General features: G+C 36.7%; 1 protein-coding gene and 1 long non-coding RNA gene across 2 annotated transcripts in view; one reads left to right on the forward strand and one right to left on the reverse strand.

Moving 5' to 3' along the window:
* The window catches only part of LOC122570189 (homeobox protein Nkx-6.2-like), a 47727-nt gene extending 38571 nt beyond the window's left edge, over positions 1 to 9156 (forward strand). Inside the window, exon 4 of the mRNA XM_043732200.1 lies at positions 7993 to 9156. Coding sequence (XP_043588135.1) covers positions 7993 to 8190 — 198 coding nt within the window. The 3' untranslated portion in view covers positions 8191 to 9156. The remainder of the gene's footprint in view (positions 1 to 7992) is intronic.
* The window catches only part of LOC122570196, an 85809-nt gene that overhangs the window by 64914 nt on the left and 4506 nt on the right, over positions 1 to 16389 (reverse strand). The window contains exon 2 of the long non-coding RNA XR_006317739.1: positions 15882 to 16002. This is a non-coding gene — a long non-coding RNA (uncharacterized LOC122570196). The remainder of the gene's footprint in view (positions 1 to 15881; positions 16003 to 16389) is intronic.

The following is a 16389-nucleotide window of genomic DNA, read 5'->3' on the forward strand; positions in this document are numbered from 1 at the left end:
ATTTGCTACATTCTTTAACGACAAAGAACAACGTCTGAGTTAAAAATGGCACGCAGGGGACGTAGCAGGAATGTTACAATTTACTATTTTTAATTTGTCACTCATTACAAGTAAAAGGTTTCAAGTTAAACAGGTAATAGATAAAACGATTTCTCACATAAATCATTATTCTAGACACGGAGGTATTATTATCGATTTTTATTATTTACCATCTTCTATGAACGAGAATCTCCGTTTTACTTTCAAATAAAAATAAAATACCATCGACCGACGCAATTAATAAGGCAAATAGATAAATTAAAAAAGATCAACGACTAAAGTACTGTCATTGCTGTTATCGAACATCGTTATTAACAAACTAAATACGAGATCCTGTTGATACGGTATTTAGCAACAAATAAAAAATGAAATTGGATATTTGGGAGGATAACGAGGGTGATTTTGCGGACGTTATAGATCGGCAACGTATGATCGGCGTTTAGCCAGCCGTGGTCGACCGCATTCGATATATAAACACTCTCATTTGGTAATATATCTCATTAAGGCCTCATTGATCCACCGTGACGATAAATTTATCCGGCAGTTTAGAATGATATGCGAACCAATCTCTCGGTGTGGCGCACGCTGATAAAAAGCCGCACTGTAGTTGGTTTATTACGCTGGATTCGATTGCGACCGGATCAATTTATAGAAAAGTGAATCGAATGAAGAGCCGAGTCTCCATTGTTCCGCGATAATTGTTCATCGAGCGGAAAATCAGTTGAAAATTTTTATTCCTCCGTGAGAAATTTAAGGGCGCGAGAATGCACAAAGTGTATATAATATGCAAAAGTACATAAACAAATCCAGTATCATTTGATAGCGTATATTTGTTAACGCTATAAGTAGATAAATACGTGTACTTTTCAGTCCTGTTGAGTTCTTTGAGTGATTTCCGAACGAATTACATTTATCGTTGCCAAACTTCTCAAGTTCGAGTAAAATGTAATAGAATTGATGATGATAAGCGCAATTTTCCATTTCAATTTTATATTAAACGTTTTCTTAAGATATCAAAAAGATCTTTTTATTATGTTGGAACGAGAATGAGATTGAGGGATGAACATTTCAAGACTACAAGTTCAGGATTAAAATTATGCTAATTATATGGTAGATAAAAATAAAAGATTTCGACTATAATGAAATATCGTAACGTAAAAGTTATATGATTAACATGAACAGCGTGTTATTCAAATTTTGTTGAAATTATAAATCTTTTAATAAATATCATTATTGAAAGATATTACTAATAAATAGATATTATATCAATAAATATTATTATTGGAGAAAAGCTATTATTCGAAGAACGTTTAGGATTATCGACAAATGGAATGGCAAAAGTGGACGCAGCAAAGTGGAATAACAGGAAAGAAGGGAACAAGGAAAAGTCGACGAGGGTGACATGTTGGAACCTCTGACAGGGTGGAAAATTCGAGCCGAAAAGGAAGTCGTGAAACGATCATGATTTTTTGTCATGGGAATGGAATGAATATAGAATATAACACGAATGGGAAAATCATATAGACACACGTTTTCAGCAACTACGTCCTACTAATTGTAATTCGTGGGCTGACCGTGTGTTACACAGCTATTACTTTACATCGCTAAATCGTAATGCATTAAAACATTGTATTAAAAGCAAATCATCGTTTTAAAATGTTTGTTTCCATGCGAATCGAATCAATTATTTCAGAAGTATTAAATTTCGAGTTAAGGAATGATCCAGTAGCACGTTGAAACGACGAAATCCTTGTGTGACAATCGAGAAACATAAAAGAAGAGAAACGAAAGACAATGATTCTACGATGAAAATAAAATAAGACAAACGATGTGCACTTTTATAACATTCCCAGCCTTGTTATCGGAATTTAATAAATTCGAGTTGTACGTATAATTATACGTATAAATTATACATACATATGTATATATATGCATATATAATTCACGTGTACAATTATATGTACACAATTTATTAATTCGTTTACCATTTCCATTTATATGTATAATTATATATATATATATATATAATTTATATGTACAATTAAGTGTACACAATTTAATTTCCACTTATGTGTACGTATAATTGATATGTATCAATTCCACTTAACATCTCTTTTGAAAAATGCACCTATGCTTTAACTATGACAAGTACGATGTAAAAAGCAAGCCCAAACGATGGCAAAAGTATCTTGCATGTACATCAAACATAGTCGGCGAAAAATCTCGAGAAAGCCCACTCCCAGTGAAATTGACCCTCCACCATGATCCAGCTTGTTCTACACTCTGGTAATCGGTTGGTAGCCGCGTGTCTATGCAAATTCTCCGGCTTCGAAATCGCGGCTATCAAGATGTGAGTCACGCCTGTAATCTTTCGCATAGTAAATTATCCGCCAATATCAACGAGATCAGATACTGGCCGGTATTATCTGTTACGATTGGAGGATGAGGGGAGGATCCGAGAGGGACAGAGAGACGCCGAGCGGAGGGTGCGACAGAGTCGCATAGACGACATTGTGGAAAGAGAAAATCAGGAGGAAAGGGAATAACGGGGAAAGAGAGAAAGGGAGAGAAGAAGAGAGAAAGAGATGGACAGTGGAACCCCGACGGTGTAAGGGCTTTGCGCAGTTATAAATGCGGTTTTGTATCTAGCTTTACAGGACAAAGTAATGGGCTTAGATAATCCTGATTTAATAAATCGAACAGTTGCGGAGGGAGCGTTTACAACGCGTGACTAACGCGTTCAAAAACAAGATGAATGACGCGCCACGTCGAAGTGCCGCCGCCTGCTCGCATTTACATTTCGCCACTGTATCTCCAAAGCGGGAGGACAAAAAAAAATTGCCCAGAAAATGCGAATCCAAAATTGCGTGGGATTTGTCGAAATGGCTAGTCGCTGATTTCACTTCTCTTTCTTTCTTTTTTTTTTTTTTTTTTGTTTTTTTTTGGGGCTGAGTCTTAGGGTAAGTAGGGAGAATACGATGGGGTAAATAAGTTTGGATTAGCTGAGAATATTCTGACAATTCGACCGAAAATATTTCTTATTTAATATACACGTTGAGGAAATATTTTATCCCATACAGCGTAATGATATTAATTTAGAGGAAGATAATAAAAACTACATATTTCGCGAGAATTATGAGAGTAAAACGTTTCGATTTATTGCTAGTGAAAATAGGCTACTTCAAGAATTTGTTGATTCAAATATCCTTGCTTATTTATGTTATTTTCACATCCTTGATAATACGTTTTACATTATTCTGTTATTCGAACGGTTGTTGGCTGATCTTTTTTACGTTAAGGTTTTATATTTAAGTAAAAGAAATCTGTAGAGAAGACGTACCATTTTTTAATCCCTTTAGAGATCCATTCCTTGCAAGAAAATATTTCTTTTAAATATCGTATCTTTTTTTTTTTAATTTTCTTATTTCCTTTTTGTAAATGGAAATAAAACGATGATTGCTGTAATAACGTAACTGGATCTTCAGCGCGTGATGTGATATTTTGACGAACGTGGCCGTGTTCCACTGGCTGTTCTAACATTAACGTTCAATTTGAGGGCAATGTAAACTGCAGAGAGATTTTAATGGCTTATTATCGGTTACTTGCGTCACGTTTTGGCCCCATTACGGTCTATTAAATTAGAGGTAATTCCTGGTTAAACAGTACGCCGCCATAATGTTAGGCGAAAATCAATTCTTACACCCTGTTGGGACAATTTTCGCTCTGTATAAGAACAATTCATCAGCAACCAAAATTATTTCATAGTCATTGAATCTTTACATGCCAAGTGGCATAACATTTTTTAAAAATTTACAAACTACACGTACACATACACCAACGTGAATATTTTAAGAATATTTTACCCTATTACTATTATTATTAGTGTTTATTATTAATATTATTGTATTGTCATTATGAATAATAGTCTCTTATGGTAAATCCATTCTTTATTTTATTTTTCTCGTTTTAAGGAAATAAAAAGAATTGTGATAAATTTTTTAATATCTCTTCCTAATATTTGTTCTCTTTATTTCTTAATTTTAATGTAAGATTTTTAATTCTGTTGCATTAATACTAATACTGTCATTCTATTGTTATTCTACTCTCTTATTCTATAACTCTATCTTGCGAAAGGAATAGAAAATACAAAAAAATTACAATTACATAAAAAGTACAATTATACTGTGTAGAAACGTGAATTTTAGAAAACTGCATGAAAGTAAACTAAATTAGAATTCAATAAAATTCACCGCACGAATCAATAAAATCTCTAAGATTCGCCTTTCCAACAAAAGTATCGTTCTCTGTTCGCGAACTAAAAATATCTATCCTTTGCGAATGCTTACAGAGAAATATCCGTTAATAAAGATACGTATACAGGGCGACGATGATGAAATTCAAAAAATCTGTTGCCGAACGATAAACTGGAATCTTCGAAACGGTACAATGATCGAACAAACGTGAAATGAAAATCGAGTTTCCGGATGGGAGATAGGATTTTCAATCGGAGCAGTTGGCAACGGCCAAAAGTCGGTTTCTTCGCGGGCTCGTAATAAAAATTTATCCTTTGCCATCCCGGTTCCCGCTTATCTTTTTTATTCCGCTCCCTTCGCTTTTATCGGCGGTGATAAAACGTTCGATCGATGGGCCGATCAACATATCACGATCGGAAATCGCACGGACGAATTATTAAGTAAGGACGTCTAGAAACGTTTCTTATCGTCGAACAAACTGTTTCATCGTTTCTTATTTGGTTATCATACAGGGTGAGTCGATGAAGATTACCACCGAAAATAATTCGCTATCCATTGATTGCATCAAAAAATGTATGAAATAAAATTTACTATATTCGAGGCAACTCAACGGATGAATATATTCTGACAAATTAGTGCCTAGCATTTTCCGAACTATCAGCGCGACCTTGAGCTTTTTAAACAGCGCCACATATCGTAGCCGTAAAAAATACAGATCCAACGACCTACAATAAACCCCTCAGTCAACCTTGAATCTCAAAATGAAACGAAAATTTGTAGAAGGCTTGTTACGACCTTGGAACTCGTGCAGAAATTGCTGGGCGCAAGATGCAGCTGCTCTTTGCAAATCTCCGTATACACGCTTAGCTCGCTAGAGCAAAGCTATGACCACGGCGCCCTGTAGACGAACGACTATTGTCCGCGCGATATCGCTACGATCATACGAGTCTGTACTCGTTCTTAGCTGGAAAAACACACAAAGATGTATAATCGTAGCGACATAGCACGGACGACAGTGTCCGTATCGGACCCGAGTATTATCTGTGTGAACAGTAGCACGCGAATTAAGAACGATCCACCTGTACGAAAAAAGCCTGTTCGGAGGTTGAAGGCGACTCAAGGTGGTCCCTTCGTACATCTATAAAGCTGGAAATACGCGGCAGGAGTCCCGTGTCCCCGCAACAATGTATTTAATTAACGTAACGGGCGCCAGGGGAGCGGCGGGACTCGAGCGTAGCGATTGCACCCACAAACCACCCTCTATCCATAGCGGCGAGCGCCGCGTGACCCCAACTAAACTCCACCCCCGTGGCGGCCCCTCTTTCCTCACCAATCCGCAGGCTTGTTCAATGGCCGCCAAGTCGAGAGCTTAAATTAAAGATATAAGCGTGGCGTCGCTTGGCTTGGTGGTGGTGGTGGTTGTGGTGGTGGTGGTAGTGGTGGTGATGGTGGTGTGCAACGCGCAGCCCTTGCCGTGTAGGCGGTAAACGAATTAAAAAGTAAACGGCCAGCCGTAAAAGTTAATAGCTGTTCGGATGAAAATTAAAACACTCGAGGAATTAAGATAACGGAGAGAAAGGAAGCCAGACAATCTGGGCGAGATTGACTGCAGCCCGAGAGCTGGAACCTGGCACGAGCGTAAAACGTCAATCCCTCTCTTTAAATAGGAACATCCCACCCGTAAGCGCACCTCTTTCTTTTTCTTCGAACTCATCGCGAGGCTGCACGGTGCGACGTGCAGGATAGACAAAGATAGGAATAACCTTGTTAAAAATAACGTTGTTCGATTTTGATCTCATTACTAGATGATATCATCGGTATGGAAGTAATACAAATGTAAACGATAACTCGCGGGAAAATCGACAGAGGATTAGTAGAAATCGTTTGTACATCAAAGTCTAATCGCTTGAAAATTACCAAGCTCGTTATTATACGTTCTTGTCTGTTAATTCCTGTTAAATAATATTTGTTATACCGTAAATGTGGAGAATTTGAGCAAAGATACGTACGATTCTAATTTTCAATTTGAAAATTTCCTTCTTCCTTTCAACAGCGATTTAAAAAAAAGAAACGGTTCGAACCATCCTGCAAGTATTTATTCCGTGTCAGGAAGGTATTGCATCGCATCGCTATAGGATTTTGTCCTGCTAAAATCTGCTACGCTAGATGATCTTCATTTTTTTTAGCGAGATCTATTCGTAATCATCATTTGCTTGAGAAGTGGATTTCTGACCATACTTATCCCCAAAAAGGTTTTAAAAGTTGCAGGAAAACTCTGTCATTCGTTAAACGCCAGCACAATGTCCGATAAAACGGAGGATAAGTGCTGTTATTAAGACGCTATTTATTTAAACGTCACCATTAGCGATTAGACGAGAAAAGAAATGTTCAAGATATTTCAACTGATCCAGGAACCAGAGAAGATACTATCAAAGATTTGATAAACAGACTTTTACCTACGTCGGGTTTCCTGATATCGAGTTTTAGGGAAACTGCACATCACAAGCATTTTTTTATCTTTGTACCGAATAATCGTTCAAATGCTGCACTATAGGATGACTGAGTTGACTTGCAGAGAATGGAAGGTGTTGTAGCATGTTGATAGAAAGGAGGATTTTTAGAAAAGGGCAGTCTTGTGGGTTTCTTTGGATTTTGTGCAATAGTAGATTCGCAGATGATTACGCTTAACACTGTCGCAAAGGACGCAATTCTGAGGAACCTCAGACCCCTGAAGGAAGCAGCTGCAATGCTGGCGAAACGTCGTGAAGAATTTCCTTCTGGACACGGCTTACGCGCGAAAGCCTCGAACAGTGTGACAATCCAGGCCGTGAGAACCTTAAGATGAAGCCTCTCACTTGGTAGATGGCTGTTTTCAGAAGATGGATAGAGTTTGAAATCTTCAGTCTTTCCAAACATACGTTTGATGATGGTGAGTGTTAGAGAATGTTGATGGATCGACAAATTTTTTAATTGGAAATCTTTTAGTTCTTTTTCGATTTTTCTGGATTGTATCGATAGATCGTGGTTTTTTGGGAGGTTGATAAGGTTCAAAAGTATATCTTCCGAAGGTATAACGGGCGAAGAATATCGATGGAAAGTTGGATTCGTGGTTGATAGGTTTCTTTTTTGGTTTTCTGTGAGTCTTGACAGATAATAGCAGTGAATTGCAGTAAATTGCAGTAATAAGATTAAGAAATAAAATAGTCGTTTCGTTACAACTTCATTCTGTGTTGTAACAGCCACGCATACTCTGTGTTTGACGAGTATACTCGTTGTCGCTTACCTTTTGCCACACGTCTTAGGTATACACTTTTCAAAGAGATCGCATCAGCCAACTGGTTAAAGAAGCTGGTAGAAATTCTCACTTGGTACTAGTATGTTTGCAAGATTATGTTTGGAAGTGAAAGATGCCAGAGAATGTTTGTGGAAAAGAGGATATTCAGGTCGAACGTGTGCGTTCCTTTAGACTAAGAATTGGCTTCACAGAAGCAAAGGTGATTTAATTACGAGAATGTGAATCTGCATAAACATATACTATCTACCTATATCACGGAAGAATTAGAAGTATTAAAAGAAATCAAAGTTCCAAAATTAGTAATTATAGCACGTTACTAATTAACTTAAAGAAGAAGAAGAAGAAAGACAGAAAAAATTGTTTCAATGCAACAGAGACAACAAAAGGGTTCGTTTGTGATTCCAGGTATGGTTCCAGAACAGGAGGACAAAATGGCGGAAAAAGCACGCGGCTGAGATGGCGACGGCGAAGAGGAGGCAAGAAGAGGTCGAGGGAGTCGTCGCCGAGGGTGAGGATGGTTGCAGCGACGCAGAGGCCGAGGGAAACAGCGAGACTGCAGCGAAGAGGCTGAGAAGGGAACTCGAGCAACAATACAGGCATTAAAACACGTGAACAAAGAAACGAAATAAGAGAACGAATCGAAGGACTAGATTCACTAGGTAGATTCGTAAGAGGATGTGAAGGAGTACGTGGCAAAGAGAATTTTAGAAAAGGAACATCAAGACACACCGATCGTTAAACATTCCCCTTTTCTTTATTTCTCATTTTTTCGACGTTCTTCACAATTGTCAAAAGAAGCTTTAAAGAAAGTTGACTTCACGAGACATCGGACGAAGATTTTCAACCGGTCCGATAATAATTCTAGCGTTAAAATGTTCTACCAATTGACCTAAAGTAATTCAAAGAGTAAGTTGCTCCAAAAGATTATGGTTTCTTTCAGTTTAAAATTGTTAGAAAATTGCTATAATAAGAAACGTCCACGTGGTTGTTCTATGGAAAAGGAAAAAAAGAAAATGCCTCGAAGCGTTCGTTTCAATGTGTTAAATAGAAGAGAAGAAAATTTGTTAAAATGTCGATATGAACGTGACGCCACCAAGACTGACGAGTTGAAGAAAAATGACTATCCATACGATGATCGAAGAACTTGTCAATTTGTGTGAAAAAGAAGATATTCGAAGGCTGATTTCACCTAACTTATAATATTGTGCCGTTAAAACGTGTTAACTTGTACAGAAGCGTTCGAGGAGGATGTATACGACTTTCTATATAGATATGAATTTATTATATAATTGATGTTATCAATTAATGTAATTATTATTAAAGAACCAAAGATCGACGCGTATTAGTTAGAAAGAATAATTCGACTAATTAATTTTTATACAAAAGGAAAGAATTGACGTAAATAGTTGAAAAGTAAATTCAACTAAATGCCTGGTGGTTGTATTCGAGTAAGAAGGATCGATACGTCGAATTTTCGCAAGATAATGAGTTTTAGTGGCACAATTGGCGAGATTGCTATTTTCACAAATCCATTTATCTAAATGTTTTAAGTTGACGAACCGCTGAGAAATATAAACGCATTCCTCTTTCTTTCCGACAAATCTCACCGACGAGTTTTTAACGTTTATAGAGCTCTATCGTCGTTTGTATATATTTGTATCAAGATAAAAATTATACTATAACGAAAGGATCGTGCCGTCTGGACGTACGTTGCAAGAAATACACGCAAAATTATTATATTATAACTGAATGACAGTAATTTATACGTATGCGATTATTTGCAGGATCTTCAGATTAGAACAAATATTTTATGGATATCGAGGGATAAATTTCTTTTATGGCAATCGGCAAGGAACTTTTAAGGCAAGAAAAAGAAGAAGTCTCTTTGTGGTGAGGCACAATCATGTTATCGACAAATCAAACTTTGTATGTTTATCGCGTAGATTGAAAATAAACACGGTTGTTGTTATATAGTTTAATTAGTCGGGAATTAGTAATAGATCTCGGCGGCTGAATCTAGTCATGTCTATGTTAAAAATGTCATTTCTACGATAAAGATTAAGTTACAACGATTGTAGGAAATTTTAGTCAGGGTAATAGCGAAATCGCGATTTTCGGAAACAATAATGGACAGTTTGAAAATTGGAGAATTTGAAAAATCTGCACATAAATATTGAAACTCGAGAATTTCCAAAAGTTTCGAATTTCAAGAAGTTCAGTGTTTGTACATTTAGAAACTGAACAGTTGAAAGATTTAAGAATTCAAGAAATTCTACAAATTTAAGATACACGTTTAAGAATATAAAAGTTGGACATTTTAGGGATTACAAATTTGGGAATTTGAACGTTTAGAAATTTCAAGTCAAAATATTTCAGATATCTGGCTATAAGAATCTGTATATTTATAAATACGTACTCTACAAAATTATAAATCTTGTATCATGCTAAAAACAATTTAAGCCACTTTTTCTGAATCTTGCCTTAAAATTAGAGCGTTTCCAGCTAAAGAGAAATTATGGTTCCACTACGTCGATCAATCCTGCAAGTAATTAACTATAATAATAAAAGAAACGCCGGTAAGCTCGTATTCAGTTAAACAGCACGTGTATAGTAAATGTATGCTGAGTATCAGACAAGCCATTAACACCACCACTATGAGTATAAATATATAAATATTCAAATAAATTAAACGCGAATGTGAAACGAACGAGAATAAAGATTCAAAGGAAAAAAAATATGCGTAAGAGGTAAACGAATCGAACGATTCCCCTTAAAAATTCTCTATTTACGTCCCAGTGAACTATGCCAATGAACGAATAAGCGAATTCAAATGAATTTTGTATATTCTGTAGATACGATAAACGTGAATGTGATATTTAACGTATTTAATAAGAATCTAACGTATAGATATACATATGGGACGACTTTCGGGCGCATAACTGATATTTTTAAACGTATTTGAGTCATTTTATAAATTAGCAAAATTCCATTAATAGTAGAAATCGTATAACAACTATCTTCTATCTTCTTTTTCCCGTTTGTTACAAGTTGAAAAAATAGAAACCATACAATTGTCAGATCACGTAGAAACTCCTCTGCTTCTAAAGAACAGACAAAAGTTAGTAAAATTCGTTAAAATAAAAAGAAAAACTCGAGAACCAGGACGTTTGACGTTACAACTAAAAATATGTAGATTTGAGATTTCCAAAGTTTCGAAATTTGTAGGTTCGAAAATTCACAGATTTCCTGACCTGAATATTTTCGAGTTTACAAATTTGAAAATCCAGCAGTTTGAATCCATCGGAGATCTTAAGAATTCCATAATTTGGTATTACAAAAACTGTAGACATCCTGATCGTCCGTTATATCCGCACTTGAAATGATCAAACTACCGGAAAAAATTCATGCGATCGCCCGAAACTCGTCCAACGAGTAAATAGGTGTTCCCCAATTAAACTCGAAGGAAGCAAAAAGCGAAAAAAAAATAGGATCGTAGACGTACACGTATACATAATGTGTAATCGCAGGAAGCGTGCGACTAAAGGCAAAGTATTGGTTACCAACGAAGAACCGGAAGTCACGCTAAGACCTTCCTGATACCCGAATTAACGCGTATTCTGAATACTTTCGGTGTATCCGATATTCGTGCGATGAGAATCGATTTTTAATTGTAAAGTCGTGGCTGGTCAACGAGTTTCGAAATGGAATAATAAGAAATGTAACGATGGAAAAAAGGGTCGAGTGTACTAGCGTACCAGTTACTCGAGCGTTCAACGTGTTATTGTACAGTATTTAGATAAATTGCTAAGCGCGAACGAGGTAGAGACAATCTGTATAAAGTATTGTATAAATTATACATACGTGTTATCTATCGCTTGTGTATTATATCTCCAATTTAATAAATGGAACACGTATTACGGTAATTATAAAAACCACCCTGTGTAAGTCTTTTATCCCTCACGTTTTGCAACATTCGAAATATTTGTATTTATTTCAAATTAAATTACCTGCATTGCGTACAGTTCTTTCCACGATCATGTTAACTTTTATTTATTTTTTATACTTCATTATTTATGAAAGAGATCTTATGGAAAGTCTTCGAGAAGAAATAGGTAAGTGCCAATAAAATTGGATATATGAAATGTTCGATTTTTAATGATTCGTATCTCGTTGAATTCTAAGTGGAAAGAGAAATGCTTAATTCTACGATGAAATACGATAACTAAGAAGGAATTATGCAATGTAAAAATATTTATTAAAGAAAAAGAGATCTAAGAAACGGAAATACGGATATTTAAATTAAAGATTGGAGAATTGAAAGATCTGGAAGTTTGAACATTTTTTAGACTCGATAATTCTCGGCTTTGAGAATTCGAGGAGATGAGAACTTAAAGATTTGATCATTTGAAATTTTAAGTTGCATTTAATAAAACAAGCTCAATTTAGAGAAACATTTAAACTAAAACGAATGAGAACTGCATAGTGAAATGACTGAAATTAATGTTCTGATGCTTTAACAGATAGTATACGCGTTTTTAATTAATCTTTCTCGAAAATCAATAGAGAGCGTATGGGTAGGTAAATTGAAGACGAAAATCACCAAGACCATCAGGAGCATTGATAGCGACATGCAAGGGGACGTAATGAACGATGTACGAGTGTGTTGCAGGAAACGCATCAATCATAAAGCAAGACACCTGAATGACGTAATTTTTAACACATTGACCACCGATTAAGTCCAACTGACTTCCACTACCAACACTAATTGAAAAGGAAATTATTCCTTTAAGATCTTCGCATTTATAAAAATTCTAGCAAAAATTTATTCATTCAAATTCCATTAGGATATTAAAATATTACAAGATTTCCTTAAGGGACGCATTAACGGTTTTAAATGTTTCACTTCTGTAGAAAAATTGAAGTATTTTTCCTTTTTGATATAGAATCTAATTATTATCGATATAATAACAAATATTTTCAAAACATTTCAAACAATCGCTTAAAGATATCTAAAAGGTACCTGAAAGATAAAAATAACAACGAAATAATTCTCTACATAATAATAATACTTTTCAAAACACTGTCTATACAAATATATAAAAAATAGTAATAATTCCCAAATATAACAATAATTCCTAGAACACTATCTAAACAACTATCTCTATACAAGTGCTCCAAAAAGAAAGATGATAATAATCCACGATATAGGTAATAATAATAATTCCCAAGACACTGTCCAACCAGCTACGTACATCTGCCAAAAACTAGCAAAACTCTTTCTCGTTGTATATAGTTTCCCTTGTCCCTTAACAGCCAGCGAGCCAACAAACAACAGCTTTGGACGTACATACGCCGTTTGGTCGGACCGGAAGTTCCACGAAACTAGGAAAAAGCGCGGGTTGGAAGCGTTTTCGTAACCGGTATCGATTTCGAATACGAATAGCCGGGTGATTAATGTTACGGGAGTTCTCGTGAGTCATAAAGTTAGCGTTTCACAGCTAGGCGAAAGAGGAAGAAGAAAGAGGTGGTCCTTACAACCTCTTTCCCACCCACCTCGAGGAAACGAGAACCGACAAGAGTAGAGAGAGGCGGTAGCAGACATTGGCAGTGTAAATTTATCGTGGTGTTAAGCCGTTAATATTTGCGCTCGCCGGCATTAAATCAATGAAAAATATTCTAATTGGAATATGAAAAAAGTTGGCACGCTGTGACAGAGGGTGCCGATGCCAATTGGAAATAAAGAGGGGGCAGGGGGGGGGCGAGGTGAAAAAAGGAGAAAAGTCGGTGTCCCTCACCCCACCCACTCACTTGACTCGCAGCATGCCGTAGCACCCCTCGTGTTACAGAATAGAATATAAATTGTCTTAACGAGAGGCGTGCAAAGAAAAATGGCGAAAAGTTTTTCCTTATCCGGCTGTGAGAAGGAGAAGGGCTCGTTCGCAAACCTGTATTGACCTATAGATTCTACGACTGCTCCCCCGGCCACAAAGCAAGTTTACTAATTTCGCGAATCGCCCGTTCGTTTGCCAACGTACATTAACGTCACGTAATATCGCCGCGCCAAGAATGGGCGGAAATTGCAGATAGTGCGCTGTACATACTGTGTTGCTAATTGCGTTACATATATGGTTTATTGTATGTGGCGGAGTTTGAGATTTTCAAATGGTCGCGCAGGGCGTAGATTCTCAAAGTGTGGCTCAAACGCACTGGTGAATTGATTTTAGGTGAAAATCTAGGCTAAGTAACTGTAACACAAAACAAGAACATACATTGTAAATACATGAACAAGCGAATGTGCAAATCCTCTTTATGGCCGGGAGGATGAAAAATAAAAAAAAAAACTGAATTAAATAAACTTAAAGATAATAGTATCGTTAACTTACACCTGTGATGCTGTACTATACTAGCTGCAATAACATCTTTTAAATGACTAAAGTTTAGAAGATTTAACTTTATTTTGTATTTTACGTTCTCCACGATAGAGGCCGGTACGATGAGATTGAATTAAATGAGAAATTCCAAAATTAAGTGATCTAATCCTAAAGTATTATGGTCCTCAATGATGAACAGAGTCAAGAATTAGAAAATTACCAAATTTTGATGTTAAACAATTCAAAAGTTGCAAAATTTAGATAAAGAATCGAAAATCTCGGGTATTAGGGGATGACGATTCGGTAACACGTAGGATTTCGAAGAACGCGGCACGCGTGAAGTTAAAACCCATCCCTGTCCGTGACTCGACGATTTCCAATAGCGATCGACCGATCGCGATCCGAACCGCCAATAATTTCTCTTCTAGCCGACCGGCTGACACGAAATCCCAGGTTTTACTTCGAATACCGCATTGATTAACTTATCTAATCTAATTTAAATGCGAACGTAGGGTGAAGTGGGAGGCCACGGGAGGGCATAGGAGGCGGTGAGTGAGGAACACCGACAAGAGGAAACCAGAGGCGGGAACGAAGGGTGAAGAGGGTGGCTGTCTAGCTACCACTTTTCGTTCCGAGGACTGCAGGGGATGAACCCTTGTGGTGTAACCATGTGATACTACACACAAAGAGGGATAGACAGAGACAGATACAGAGACGAAGAGTGGGAACATTAAGCGCGATAGTGAGGCGCCTGGGCAAGGAACGAGACAAAGAGAAAAATGGGGATTCGAGAGAATGTAAGGGTGGAGTGTTCGAATCCGAGGCGAGAGTGAACGAGAAAAGGAAGACACGTGGAATGTGTGTGTACAGGTTACTTCAGAGTCAGGGGTCGATTAAGCAAAAGTTATTAGGCACGACAAAGTGGGAACGATAAAGAATAAATGTATTTTTTGTGTAGATAATAAGGCTATATAAGGGAAATTGAGTTTTAAGGTACGTACAACCCTGATTGTAAGAGTTAGAATATTTAGAGATATTATATCAGAGTACCTTCTAATCTTATACACAATGTGGTACATAGTTGTATCCGGATTCCATACATAGTACTCAGATTATCAGCGAAATAAAATATATTTGGTCACAAATCTCTTAAATACTTTTGAAGAACAAGAGACACTAAAATACAAAAACATCATTTTCATTCATTTAGTGCAAAATATTATATAAAATATATACAATTAATGAATCACACATGTGCAACTTATAAGATAAAAAGGATCTATATATAAAAATATGAAATTTATATTATATATAATATGGTTTAATATTTAATACCCGAGTCTCTCTCAGGTTACACAATATATAAAGATTAAACAAAAAATTGTCCTCTTATCATCCCCTACTACTTTCTTCTCGATTAGTCCACAATTCTGAAATAGCCTGTACACTAAGAGGGTGAGAAAAGGGAGGAAGACATCAGAAAAGGAAAGGGTAGGGGGTGGTAGAGAGCGGTTGCACGAGATAATGAGAGAACCGAGGGTGAAACAAAATGAAGCGATCTAGTATGGGCGGGTCGTAGGAGCAGTAATACGAACAGGGTGTACCGTGTTGAGTAAGGCGAGTTAGGGCATACAAACCGCTGTGTAACGTATCAAATCGAGTGCTGAATCCCGGATTAAATCGGCGCTCGGGAACGAAACACGGTGGGGTGAAAAGTGGGAGTGGTGGAGGGATCGGCGAACGACATCCGTGGAACGCCGGCGAAGACGAGGAAATCCACGTAGGTACAATTTTGACTAACGCTAACGTTCGCGTGAATGGGAGACACGAACGGGCCCGAGGACCGTTCCCGTTTAATTTTATTCGCTGTAAACGCCGTCGCGGCGGCAGAGAAACGTTCAACACAAGAATATGATACCTTACCAGTGTAGTGTGTTGCGCGAAGAACATGGCTTTTGGGCTTCTTCCTTGGTTCCGTTATTCTTTCCTATGAAACCCTGTATTAACTTCAGTCCAGCCGAATTTATTGTGTTTCAACGTTCATCTGTGAAATATATGATTATTTATAAGTAATTTGTATAGTTAGATTGATTTGTAGTAATAGTATTTGAATATAATTATAGAAGAGAAATAAATAGTGAATTAATTATTTGGAGGTAGCATTTAGCATCTTTTTATGGAGTTAGGAAATTCTAGATATGAATTACTCTACAAAGATTATTTGCACAAAGCTATATGTAGCTACGAGGAGTATAACGAAAACAATCATTACTGCACATTTTATTCAGAATCTAAAATTCGTGTACTATACATATTGGAAAAATAACGCCTAAAATATAGCTTATGTTGTAATATAATTATGATCGACGTGAGGGAAGCACTCTAATTATGCTTGTATTGCATGTATTATATGATTCTTGGTATTCTTACC

Source organism: Bombus pyrosoma, linkage group LG8, assembly GCF_014825855.1.
Source record: "Bombus pyrosoma isolate SC7728 linkage group LG8, ASM1482585v1, whole genome shotgun sequence".
NCBI lineage: Eukaryota > Metazoa > Arthropoda > Insecta > Hymenoptera > Apidae > Bombus > Bombus pyrosoma.